The sequence below is a fragment of the Pelobates fuscus genome, chromosome 1 (genome assembly GCF_036172605.1).
Source record: "Pelobates fuscus isolate aPelFus1 chromosome 1, aPelFus1.pri, whole genome shotgun sequence".
NCBI classification, from domain to species: domain Eukaryota; kingdom Metazoa; phylum Chordata; class Amphibia; order Anura; family Pelobatidae; genus Pelobates; species Pelobates fuscus.
Window position 1 is genome coordinate 469862169 of NC_086317.1, and position 14089 is coordinate 469876257.

Consider the following 14089-nt stretch of genomic DNA (forward strand, 5'->3'; position numbering starts at 1 on the left):
CAAGAGGCAGTCTTAGGATCAAGCAGCTCCTTCTACCCATAGCACATAGGTGTCAGTAGGTCCGTCATGTGCAAGAGATTAAGGAGATCCCAATATGGTTTCCTCCTGGTTTCTCAACATTCAAACAACCAAGAGCCACTATCAAACCCTCCATAGTCTTCATTTTTCCTCATTCCCTTTCAAATGTCCATACAGCATGTGAAAACACAAGTGTTGATAATTTATCAGCTGAGTTAAAATATGGCAGGGGTAATTATTTGGAGTTCTGGATATGTGACAGACACAGAAAACATAATAGAACAGGTGTGGAATATTTAGATGTCTCCTGCTTCTTAGGTTTGGCCAAACACACATGGCAAAAGCCTGTGGAGTCACAAGTACCTCTCGGTCTCTGAAGGTCTCACTCAATTAGAATAGCTACTCGGTTACACTACTAATTATTAGTAGAATAAAAAGCCAGCCTCTCTGTGATTTTGAATTGCACCAATAATCATTATTGTGTTTGTATTAAACTAACTGGTAACATACCTTATCAAACAGTGCTATGTATAATGAAAACCCAAATCTGTCCTTAAGGCTGATTTTGTCCGCTAGTGAATTGCAGAGTTCCTTTGCAGTTGTGGCTGAATCGGTGAGCAAGGTCTTCGTCGTTCCATCCATAAAAGTGACCGGCAACATTATTGGTTTTTTGGACTTTGTAGCCTTTTATGAACGAGGAAAAAGAAAATACATATGGACGGAGCCTTTTATAGTAAATGCATGATACATTAACAAGTTCCCTTGCATATAGATTGATAATAATTTAGAAAAAAACAACTTAAAAAACAGTGAAAAACATGTTGTAGCTAAAATTAGTCAACTTGCACTATCACTGTTAAACTGAAACTGATTTTACATCGATTAATATACAATAATGATATGGTTTTTTTTTAAAGTTCTGCGTTTTTTAATAGAGTTTTATTATCACATTTCTATACTTGATAATATTTCAGGAGGGGTAGTAATTTAGGAGCTGGTGTGGGGCACATGCCAGTGTGCAATTCATATTATTGAAAACACTATCACTATATAACTATAAGAGGCAGGCCATCACTCCCACTCATATAAGGTGTATGCCATCAATCCCACTCCTATATGGAGCATGTCATCATTCCTACTCCTATAAGGAGTATTTCACAAGTCCCACTCTTATATGAAGCATGTCATCATTCCCACTCCTATATGGAGCATGTCATCATTTCCACTCCTATATGGAGCATGTCATCATTCCCACTCCTATATGGAGCATGTCATCATTCCCACTCCTATAAAGAGTATTTCACAATTCCCACTCCTATATGAAGCATGTCATCATTCCCACTCCTATAAGGAGTATTTCACAATTCCCACTCCTATATGAAGCATGTCATCATTCCCACTCCTATAAAGAGTATTTCACAATTCCCACTCCTATATGAAGCATGTCATCACTCCCACTCCTATAAGGAGTATTTCACAATTCCCACTCCTATATGAAGCATGTCATCATTCCCACTCCTATAAGGAGTATTTCACAATTCCCACTCCTATATGAAGCATGTCATCCTTCCTACTCTTATAAGGGGTATGTCATCCATCATTCCCTCTCCTATAAGGGGCATGTCATCATTTCCACTCATATAAAGGGTATGTCATCATTCCCACTCCTATAAGGGGAATACTATCTTGGTGGCAATGCAGACTGCCCATACTTATAGCACTGCTAAAGCACTCACATATGAGCTGAAGTTCCCTGGAATTCCTGCCTAGTCTCATATGCTGCCCTTAATGCCCCCTATAAGCAGACCTGTGCTTTATTCTACAAGGTGGAAATAAGATTAGGGGCTGCCAGAGAACACACAAGCATTTTGCAACTTTATAGTTATTTACATCTAATGTAGTCTTTATCATAGCAGGTTTAGTGTAGATTGATAGACAGACAGATGTGATTTACCTGCAGTTCCAGCCAGCTTGGTGGCTGTGTCCTGGTACCATTAGCGAATGTTCTTCGAAGGCGCTCTTCGCAATACGGTGCATAGCCAGGGGGTCCTCCGTTGATAAAGTTTCTTATATACTGCAAGTAAATCATTGCCATGATTACATGTAAATCACACGTTGCATTCACTGATCTGCATGGCAAGCAACACATGTAGTACTGCTTTTTAACATATTAGAAAGATTTAACCCTATTACAAGCATTACAAACCATATACAGGGAGAGCTAGGAGCCAGTTGTGATGTATTTAAAGTGTGAGAGATTACCTGCAGTGAGATCTTTTTGTTTAGTACATATCTTGGACACGTGTACATATGTAAGTGCTGTAGTGATTTATCCATGGATTACTGTAAAATTTATATCAGACTATACACAGGTCTAATTTAGTTATTCCTTCTTTTATAGATAGTTCAGAACAAATGGAACAAATGTGATCTATTCAAATCTTTAATAGTAAAATAATCGGTTTAAATAGGCAGCAAGGGAGTTAAATGTGCAGTGAATCGTCACCTTGACAAACTTCTCCGATGGAGCGAAGCATCCCACACACAGAGACATAAGGATCCAGCCTCTTGCGTGGCTGCTCTTAGAGGGATTCTGTGTGAGTTGCTTGGAGATTTGGCAGTAAATTTCGTCCCTGCAAGGAAAGAGACACAGCATTATAATAGCCAGGACTGAAAGCTCCATATCATTTGTAAGATGTATATATCTTCATACCCCAGACGAGAGGCTGAAGGTAGCGTCCCAGTGAAATATAAAAAACTGGAATTGGAATGTCATAGTCAAGTTTCCAAGGACATGTGAAAAATCTGGAAAATTTGACTATTTTCAAAACGTTATTCCAGTTTTTGTGTCGGTTCACTAAGAGGTGTAAATCAATTTAAAGATTTATGATATTCACTATCACGCATGGCACGCTGCCTCCGGAATAGAACTGAGCTCAGCCAATGGCAAAGGCGCAAAAAGAGCACATCGGCGGCGACAGCTTAACAGCGTCAGTTATAGCTGCAAACACTGACACTTTGTCACAGGATTCAGCTTTAAACAGTAAAAAAAAAAGAAAAAGACATTCAATAAATTAATAGAAATCTGGGTTCTCCTAAGACTCTCGAAGCAAAAGAAAGATGAAAATTGATCAGATAAAAAAGGGCTGCCTCGTTGGGGTAATTTTATTATGAGACATTAATGAAATGTTAAGTAAACAGATCAATGAATTATATATATATATATATATATATATATATACACACCGTATATATATTTACAGCAAGAACAGTGCCAGTTAAATATTTATTTGTAAACCAATAAAGTTAATAGTCCCTGTGTGTGTCTTGAGGAAGATTGCTGAGGTTACCAATTCCCAATAATTACTCAATACGCCACAGATGGCTTCCATTTACTTATTCATAGGGAGCAGGTGCAATGTGACCCTTGTATTTAAAAAGGCTTGATTCATTATTCATGGCTATGTGAACAATATTAATTTACCGATTTGCCAGGTGGCAACTGGCTTTTAAATAATTAATGCTAAAACACAAACAACACACAAAACAGAAAAAAAATGATTAAACCTGTTTACGTTTAATTAGACATTTTCTGATCAGTTTGAAGTTTTGTAAAAGGAAATGGGTTTTAATTATCTATTGGTAATTTGTAGTTTAGTATCATAATAAGATTGTGGGGCAGTTTTTTGTTGTTTTTCGATAACTCGTGGTGGGAATATCACATTTTGGTCAAAAATGGCTGAATTGGAACTTAATCAAGTTATTTATCACAAGGATCTACAGCAGTACACAAATAGTAATATCCAATATCCCTTATTATATACAAATATGCCAATAACAAATATACATAAAGTAAATGAGGCTACGTAATACTAGTATCACAATAATTCCAACAGATGCCTACCAGCATGAGACACGTGTCACAGGAACCCCCAACGTTACGGCACACGCCGATGCCTTTCTCTAGAGGATTATTGTACTTAGCCTCATTCACTTTATGTTTGCAGTTTGTTATTGGCATGTTTGGCATTTAATAAAATATATTGCATTAGTATTTGATTACTGGTGTACATCATTGTGTATTATGAATAGATTGTGTTTTGATATTTTTGGAGGAGAATCTCATTGGGATGGCACCCATTCTTGATATAATTTAGTTACTTATATGGAAAATGATTTACAACTCAGCAGCACATTCTTTGTTGTGATGAGCTGCATTTAAAACCATGCCTTAAAGGGAAACTTTTACTAGCACCAAAACATATTTAACTTAATGAAGCAGTTTTATTGTGTAGATCATGCCCATGCAGTCTTACTGCTCAATTCTCTGCCATTTAGGAGTTAAATCGCTTTATTTATACAGCCCTAATCACACCTCCCTGCATGTCACTTACACAGCCTTCCTAAACACTTCCTGTAAAGAGTCATCTAATGTTTACACTTAATTTATTGCAAATTCTGTTTAATTTAGAATTTCATATCTCCTGCTATGCTAAGATTTTGCTAGACCCTGTAGGAGCCTCCTGTATATAATTAAATGTCAATTTGCAAATTCAGAGATAAAAACTTTTAAAGTGAGTTAAGATCTGATTAAAAATTAAACCATTTTGTTTTCATGCAGTCTGTGTCCGTTACGGCCAGGGGAGGTGTGACTAGAGCTGCATAAACAGAAACAAAAATTATTTAACTCCTAAATGGCAGAGGATTTAGCAATGAGACTGCAGGGCATGATATATACACCCAAACTGCTTCATTAAGCTAAAGTTATTTTGGTGACTATAGTGTCCCTAAAATATGTAGAATTTCCATGTTACCATAGGGTGGGGTAGGAAAATGTTGTATTCCAGGTGTTGTGGACTATATGTTCGCTGATGCTTTGCCAGCATTATAGCTGTAAGGGAATTATGGGAGATGTAGTTCACAATATCTGCGATGCAGAACACTGCATACTCTGGCATTTTGGATCTTGTGGGGGCTGCCAAAATAAACTACCGGTAACTAATTTTCTTACTGCCAATGTGCATTTTAATGTCAGATGTGACATAATCCTTCTCTAATATTTAGTAAAGGGGGGAGGAACTACCGTGAGCAAATATCATACAGTCCTTGATACAACCCCCACAGAGGCTGAGAGATCAGCTGTGTGTAAGAGCAGTTCCTTCCCAGAGCCCTATACCTCTGCCCTGATAACAACATCACAGCTGACCAGCAGAGCCCTATGGATGCTCATAGGGTTCCCAAACCAACCATGTTTTTGTTTTTTTTCTGGAGAAATAGGTCTTTATTTTGTCAGGCAGCCATGAAAAATATTGTCCTACAGTATGTAGTATTCATAAACTGCAGGATTCATCAGTGATTAATGACTTTAATTTTTTCCCGCATCAACGAATTCTACATACTGCAGTACATTTCTTGGGCTCGAAGTGATATGCAAATCTAGCAAACCCTAGATCTGGTCCTTTAGTGATGGTGATGTAGTTACCATGGACTGCTGTTGCTGTCCACCATTTTATGGCCATTTCTGACCATCCTAACCTTAATGCTGGCCTCAGGATCCCATTTCCAATGATGAAATGGAGTTTTTCCAGATTAGACGTTGGGCGGTCTTCAAGCATACTGTTTCCATGCAGAGTAGACTCACCATCGTGTAGCCTCTTGGTCACCTATCCAATCAAATAGAACAAAAAGCTTAACATGTCACAAGTACACAAGTTACCTTTCCAAATTTTAATAACCCTTTTGTTCCCACAAGGAGGTGGAAGTGAAGATGTGAAAAAGTTAATGTTAAAAAAAAAAATCAGTGAAGTTCACCTTCACCAATAAATGTTTTTTTTTTCTAATTTCTGCTAAATTCTTACACTGATAGATATGTTTACTAAACCAGAATTCTTTTTAAGATATACAAGGAATCAGACAATTTTGGCTGAAATAGATACTCCAAAACACAATATTTATCCAACTACATTTTCCTTTTTCGTTCTGAATTCAGTAAGAACTTATGTCTCAGCTGACACTGCCACTATTTTATAAGATAACATAACAACGAACATTGTTGTGTTGGGGAGCATAATCTTTGACAATTTTTGACAAAGGGCAGAGTTTAAGCAAGGTTCCATTTCAGTTGCCAAAGTCATCTTCCCAATATCCGTCAGTCAAAAGACAAACTGCAGATATTATGGGCAAAGAAGAGCAAAATGGGCGCCCATTTATTGAGATTTGGCAAAAGGTAGCAAAGATAATAAATATAAATAAAGGTAAGATGGAGAAGTTAGCAAGGAAAACGGAGAGGGAATAAAATGAGAAAACCATGATAATGCTGAATTAATCTTCAAGGCCCTGGATTATAACAAAACATCCTGTTATAAACCCCCGTACCTCTTCTGTCAGTTTGGACTTTTTCTTTAAGGTCAATGAGACCAGCTTGTGCCGCACACTGTTCTTCTTATGGCTGTCGATGTGGGTACTCTGCAGGGGACAGAGAGGGGAGGTTTGGAATAACTTTGTGAACCAATAGCCACATCCTATACATTGATTCGGAGAGCAAAGAGCTCTGTTACAGATTGTTTTATTAGAATTATATCTTCTACAGCATTAATAACTTTATTAGAACATTAAACACAATCAGGCACTAAAGATACCAAATAGCCATGCTTACAGAATGATGAACACACCATCTTTACTGCAAGCCTCTACAATTGAACGCTACAGCTTTAAGGCCCATTTCCCATACCATCTTTACTGCAAGCCTCTACAATTGAACGCTACAGCTTTAAGGCCCATTTCCCATACCATCTTTATTGCAAGCCTCTACAATTGAACGCTACAGCTTTAAGGTACAAATTGAAATTCAGAAGATGCTCCACTGGATTTCTTTCACCTTTGCCACTAGATTACTTACTTATACGAATGTTTTCATTGTTATCTATAGTGTAATACTGTAGTATCTTATACTTGCAGTTACATGCATTAATTAATAATCTGGCTGTTAGGATTTGATTGGCAAAATTGTAATTCACCACTGTTTCTTGTCCCTTCCCACTCCTCCCCCCATACTTGCCACTCCTAGCTGTAAATACCTTGATATAACCGTTTATCACTACTCCCTCCCTATGCCCATTTCCCATACCACCTCTACTGCAAGTCTCTACAATTCTACTCGGCTCAACCCACCCACCCAGGTTCCCCCTAAATGTAAAGCATGCTCCTCCAGCTGGTTAGAATTCTCACTCAATTACCTCTTCATTCCCTCCATATTCTACCAATAGCTGCAACTCTCTGTTTGCTTATTTAAGCCATCACTTCCAAATTTCCCCTGCTACCTCTTGTCCCAAATTCCCCACGGTATCCTTTAGATTGTAAGCTCATGGGCTATCTAGCTATGCACTTTGTATAAAAGAGCTTAAATGGCTAGATCTCAGCTTACGATCAGAGCCCTCTTGTATTTGTGTGTGTATATTGTATGTTCTCCACTAATTGTACAGCGCTACAGAATCTGTCGGGGCTTTATAAATACCAGTAATAAATAAATAAACATAATATCTTAGATCAATCAATACTATAAGAGCATACCCTAAATGATATGAAATGAACCCCGACTCTGCTCTAAAACAATATTTCCTATTTATTATTAAAGGGACACTATAGTCACCTGAACAACTTTAGCTTAATGAAGCAGTTTTGGTGTATAGAACATGCCCCTGCAGCCTCACTGCTCAATCCTCTGCCATTTAGGAGTTAAATCCCTTTGTTTATGAACCCTAGTCACACCTCCCTGCATGTGACTTGCACAGCCTTCCATAAACACTTCCTGTAAAGAGAGCCCTATTTAGGCTTTCTTTATTGCAAGTTCTGTTTAATTAAGATTTTCTTATCCCCTGCTATGTTAATAGCTTGCTAGACCCTGCAAGAGCCTCCTGTATGTGATTAAAGTTCAATTTAGAGATTGAGATACAATTATTTAAGGTAAATTACATCTGATTGAAAGTGAAACCAGTTTTTTTTTTCATGCTGGCTCTGTCAATCATAGCCAGGGGAGGTGTGGCTAGGGCTGCATAAACAGAAACAACGTGATTTAACTCCTAAATGATAGTGAATTGAGCAGTGAAATTGCAGGGGAGTTATCTATACACTAAAACTGCTTTATTTAGCTAAAGTCATTTAGGTGACTATAGTGTTCCTTTAACATACTTTAACAAGTCCAGTAAATAATTGCGATTTGTCACAGCGCCTAAAATTTCTACAAAATAAAAATGGGTCTATGCTTTACCAGAACATAGTGATATAATAACTAACTGTGATAAGTTTCTCCTTTATGAATCATATGTTTCCAACCTTGGAGTTGAAGGAATTATTTGCCCCCTACCTCCCCCTCTCCCTGCAGAGCTTGGAGTTCCCTCTTGTATGTCTTCTTTCCCAGAGTCTCATAGATCTTGGTCATCACCGGGATCTTCTCACTGCCATCGCTCATGGCTGTGTGGTATTTAGGTTCTGGAAGATCCCCCATGAAACGGAGAATAGTTATCCAGACAGCGAGGGCAGCCTCGGGGAAAAAAACAAAATAAAAATTAGAGATCAAACATTTCCTTAAAGGAGGTGACTGTATTCATATTGTGTTAAAGAGACTCAAAAAGGCGATAACATTCTCTGTTCGATTTAAACAAAATAGGTTGAAGAAAAATACTATATATTATACTAGTAGCAATAGTAGTTTGTGTGGGAAGTAGCATTGTACAGATTGCGAAACTGGAAGGGGAAATGTATGGAGAAAAGATAAATTTTAAAAGATCTATCTATCTATCTAGCTATATATTATTGTTTCAACAACCGTTGGTCTAGTTTAATAATCTTCCACGATTATTATAACGCCTTAAGATCCGCTCAGAATGCTCACTTTTCTGTTAAGTATTTAAAAGATAGGATAGAGAGTCCTAAATTTGGAACTGCAGATATTTGGGAATCCTCCGCTTCTTCAAGGTCCTAACCATATCTGGCTTGTGTGCTATGTTCTATCTATTACATAATAACATTTATCACAAGCAAAATAACCTCAAAACATTGGTAAAGTTATTACAATATATTGAGATAAGCCTTGCTTACATGTTTTGTTGTTGTTTTTTTAATTGAGTTCAATAAAAAAAAAGCTCAATTCTATGATGTAAAAAGGTTAAGAAGGAATATATTGCATTGTGTTAGTAATGTTTGAGCTAGGTTCTATATATATTCATAATATGCAGCTCTGTATTGCCCACTGTGGGTAACAATTATACAGGGAATCTGGTGTTTTATAGTAAATTTACATTGTTAAACATAAAACCATTGCCAACGTCTTCTCTCTGCAGAAGGTTGTAGAGGAACTAAAGCCTTAACTATGTTTACTCTAACTTTACATTATGGTTACTGAAAAAAAAGAAGAATATCGCAATGCGTTTATGTATAATATCCCTTACCAACTGGTCCCCTTCATCTTCATGGTAAAGCAGGGGCTGTTTCAAGGGTCTTCGGATGTAGGTATGAGTGGTGGTTCCCTGAAAATATGTTGCAGCAAACTTTGCAAATTTATACTCTGAAAGATCTTCTTCTTCCTCGTCTGGGAGAGGCAACGACTGGTCCAAATCCTCTTCCTCCATTGGCTCCTGAGTGCGTTCAAGGTCCTGAGTAGAAACAACTATAGTGATTTTACAGAATAACAATAATATGGCCAAAGGCCATAGGCCAAAGAAAGAGAAAAAGGTATTTTTAATATATCTGGTCTACCTATATCAGATGACGAGATACAACTATTATCAAAAGGCATGAAATTTGCTCCAGATAAAAAATCAAATGAATTTAATTTATATATTGATTTAAAAAAGTATATTAGATCACTAACGTTGAAAATACATTTTTTGTTACAACCAAATCAGCTAACAACTCCAATTATGGATGAGGAAGAACTGAGAAACAGGAAATTGAAACCTAAATCTCACTTTTATCCCACACAAAATAGAGGTCCATATTTAGAAATTTTAGAAAAATTGGTGGATAGAGAATTTAAATCTATAGCTAAAAAACCAACCTCCAATAATAACAGAAATCTAACGAGGGAAGAAGAGAAATGTCTAAACACACTTAAGAAGAGGGAAGATATTATAATTAAGGAAGCTGACAAGGGGGGGGGGGATTGTCATTATGTCTAGGAATTATTACTTACAAGAAGCCCAAAATATTTTAAGTGACAGTGATACCTACACCATATTAATACGGGATCCGACTAGAGAATTTAATCTACTTTTAAAAAATTTGTTAGAAATAGCAAAAAATAAGGATATAATTTCACAGGCAAATTACGATTTTTTACTTTGCAATAACCCAAGAATCCCAATTTTTTACTTCATTCCAAAAATTCATAAGTGTTTATTTAATCCCCCAGGCCGCCCCATAATTAGCGGGATAGATTCCTTGTCAGCCAACCTATCTGCTTTTGTGGATTCATACCTACAGAAGTATGCCCAAAGCGCCCTTTCTTATATAAAAGACACAAAATCATTCCTACAGGAATTGGAAAATATCGAATGGCATTCAGATTATAGCTGGGCAACATTGGATGTATCATCCCTTTATACTATAATTAGCCATAAATTGGGACTAGAAGCCATCAATCATTTTATGATGGAAGATCAAAATCTCCCTCAGGAAGTAAAAGAATTCATTTGGCATTCGGTTAAATTTATTTTAGAGCACAATTATTTTTTCTTTAATGATCAATTTTTTCTACAAACCACGGGGACCGCCATGGGCACCAGGTTCGCCCCCAGTTATGCCAACATCTACATGCGTAGATGGGAAGACCTAACGGTTTGGGTTGGGCATGACTGGAGGGAGAACCTGGTGCTCTGGCGGAGATATATCGATGATGTTATTATAATTTGGAAGGGGCCTTTTTTATTATTTCAATCATTTGAAAATTATCTGAATCAAAACAAATATAATCTAAAATTTACTTCTGCGTGGAATCAAAAATAAATAAGTTTTTTGGATTTGTCATTGATAAGTGAGAATAACCAGATTAAAACTAAGTGTTTCTTCAAACCGAGTGATGGCAATGGATATGTTCATAGGCGAAGTTGCCATCATCGCCCCTGGCTTAGAGGAATAGCCAAGGGACAATTCGCTAGGGTGAGAAGGAACTGTTCGCAAGTTCAAGATTTTATAACACAATCTAACCATATTAAGAACAAATTGGTAGAGAGAGGTTACAAGAAGAATACCATCGACAAAGAAATTCGGTTAGCTTTGAAAACCGATAGAGGCAATTATCTAATGGACAGACCACGTGCCAAATCCTATCAAGACAATGCAGCGGCCTTTAGAACACAGTACTGCACAGACCATGTTTGGATTAGGAAGAGTTTGCAGAAACACTGGTCGATTCTCCAACAAGATCCTGTACTCAACACTTTCCTACCAGAACAGCCTAAACTTATTTTTAAGAAAAATCAGAACTTTAAGAACTCTTTGGCACCCAGCTATGCTATAAAAAATCATAGAGATAGTCAGAAACCAATAGCAAATGGTTTCTCCAGAGGGTGTGGAGTCTGTAAAGCCTGTCGGATTGTCAATCTAAAAAAGACAGAAGTTTTTTCTAGTTTTGTCACTGGGGAAGTATTCCAGATTAAAACAGAAATTGGTTGCCGCACGGACTATGTAGTGTATGTACTGCAATGTCCGTGCGGCAGGCAATATGTGGGCAGAACCAAGAGGCCCCTAAAAGTGCGTCTCTTGGAGCACATAAATAATATAAAAATGAACTTGGCCACACACTCCATCCCAGTACACTGTAATCATTGTCCCCAATTTTCTTTTACGGGTTTCAAATGTATGGGCATTGAAAGGGTATGTGTTGATTGGAGAGGGGGGGACAGAATCACCAAGCTATCCCAGAGGGAGACCTACTGGATCCATAAGCTACAAACTCTGGAACCTGGTGGTTTAAACGTGGATGTGGATCTAGTATGTTTTTTATAAGACACATTATTATTAGTTATAGTCACTATAATATAAGGAATAAGGTTGGGATTAATATAAAGCACATTTTGTCATAAGAATAATTTGGTTTATTAATAACACAAAATATATTCATATAAAAGAAAAACATATTCTCTGATTAGAAGAAGGAGAAAACAAGATGACACATTATAAATTAGAAGCATTATATGTAAACAATATTACACAAAATAGGATATTAAAAATGGCAAATATTGTAAAATTATAAGATAAAGAATTAATTTACATTAGAAAACACTTTACTAACTATTTGCACAAATATAATGAAAAAATGTATTAATGAACATTGTATAGATCATTTAAGGTCAATAAAGATACACAGTTTATAGTGAAAATAACATTTGGGTTATAACACAGACCTTTCATGCGTTTTTAAGTATTTGTTGTGGCTAGATTTCCCCCAATACAGGTGGATTGCAAAAAAAAAAAAAAAAACGAAGGTGGAACGCAAGCCACTTCCGGTTTCCGGGTTTGTGAACCCAGTTGGAACGCATAGCACTTCCGGTTTCCGGAATGTACGAAAATGCCGAAATTAACTGCAATACAACAGTGAAGATCAGCTGTGAATGAAGAAGAATGCAATTGCCAACAGATGATACCGATCGACACAGGACCAATGAGGAGGGACAGAGAGGCACATGTGACTAAATTGACTTTAGGGATTAGCCCTATTTAAAGGACTTATGGGTGGAGGGTGGTTAGGCTGCTTTTTTGTACTGCATTAATTGTAATTTTAATATTGTTGGTCCCTGAGGAAGTCCCATACTTTATAGAAGGGACGAAACGCGTAGGACCTCTATTGTATTTATTTTTTATATATTTTATTGAAAATTAAAGCCGCTTTTTCATACCTTCACCCGGAGTCCTGTTTTTTGGTGGAAAGATCCAGGGAAGTGTCCAGGGGAATTCCCCCCAGCCCCCCATACCATCAGGGGAGGCACTATATATGCCTGAACTGTCCAAGATCCTGTGAGTGCATTTCATATTGCGCAAATGATATTTCTGTCAAACTTTATTACACTATATTTTGTTTTTGTATTTATCTCAATTAAGACTACCAGCCGGTTCCCTCGTTGTGTTTTGTATATAACAATAATATGGGCCTGTTATTTTACTCTGGTCCATATATGTGGAGTCAAAGTAACAAACAAAGTATCTTGAGTTATGTAAGTCAGCATATATCACCTGTGACCATCACTGCATTTATTAATGACGTACTATCACCAAAAAGTGAAATTAATGTATGTCTTTATTTAACAATTCTATTCCATTTTGCTTTATTTAATTTACATGTGCTATTTGCATATATATGCCAGCTATTGCTATTTTAATATAAATCTGACCCCAAATGACAATCCTGCATGTCATCCTTGATGTGTGCACATCAGATAATGGCAGAGAACGAGTTGGGCCATTCCATCTTTCCAGCCAGCACAGGGGGAGCTGATTCTCATTGGTGACTACCCTGTGAGTATGGAGCACAGTACCACTGCTATCTCAGCATCGTTTGTCACGAGGGGTCACTCCAGGCATTCACACTTGTTTGCTCTCATAGTAATACTAATTGTGTGATGATGGGAATTTATCCTGTATTATTACAGAACAAGCCAGGCTGGAGTAAGCTTATAAACCAGTTTTCACTATATCAGATAATCCAGAGTCCATATATTTCACACAGAATGAAGAATGTTTTACTTGGACCAGATTACAAGCAATCAGATTACAAGTTCGGCACATTGTAGCTGTGCTTTTCTGAAATAATTAATGTCATTTAACAAACTCCAATTGTTAACCTGAACTGGCTGGGAAAAAAAATGCAATTTTGACATTTACAGATGTAAGTCGGAACAACTAGAGTTAGGTGAAACGTTTGTAAAATTGTTAAGAATTGTAGCAATTCAGACTTTTTATGAACAGCAAAGACTTTTAAAGGAATGATCCACAAATGGATCAATTTAAGGACACATTCTGATATTTTACTACATTAATTAATATATTGGTGCTGCCTATTAAAGGGATACGTCACTAT

At 37.0% G+C, this 14089-nt stretch overlaps 1 protein-coding gene across 3 annotated transcripts in view; it reads right to left on the bottom strand.

The window, feature by feature from the left end:
* Positions 1-14089, bottom strand: part of MYO7A (myosin VIIA) — a 150260-nt gene that overhangs the window by 43415 nt on the left and 92756 nt on the right. For all 3 annotated transcript variants that reach the window (XM_063431528.1, XM_063431535.1, XM_063431519.1), the window contains 7 exons: positions 9465-9668; positions 8381-8557; positions 6394-6483; positions 5554-5681; positions 2525-2651; positions 1973-2092; positions 529-702 (listed from right to left, as the gene is read on the bottom strand). In XM_063431528.1, the coding sequence (XP_063287598.1) occupies positions 529-702; positions 1973-2092; positions 2525-2651; positions 5554-5681; positions 6394-6483; positions 8381-8557; positions 9465-9668 (1020 nt within the window). The remainder of the gene's footprint in view (positions 1-528; positions 703-1972; positions 2093-2524; positions 2652-5553; positions 5682-6393; positions 6484-8380; positions 8558-9464; positions 9669-14089) is intronic.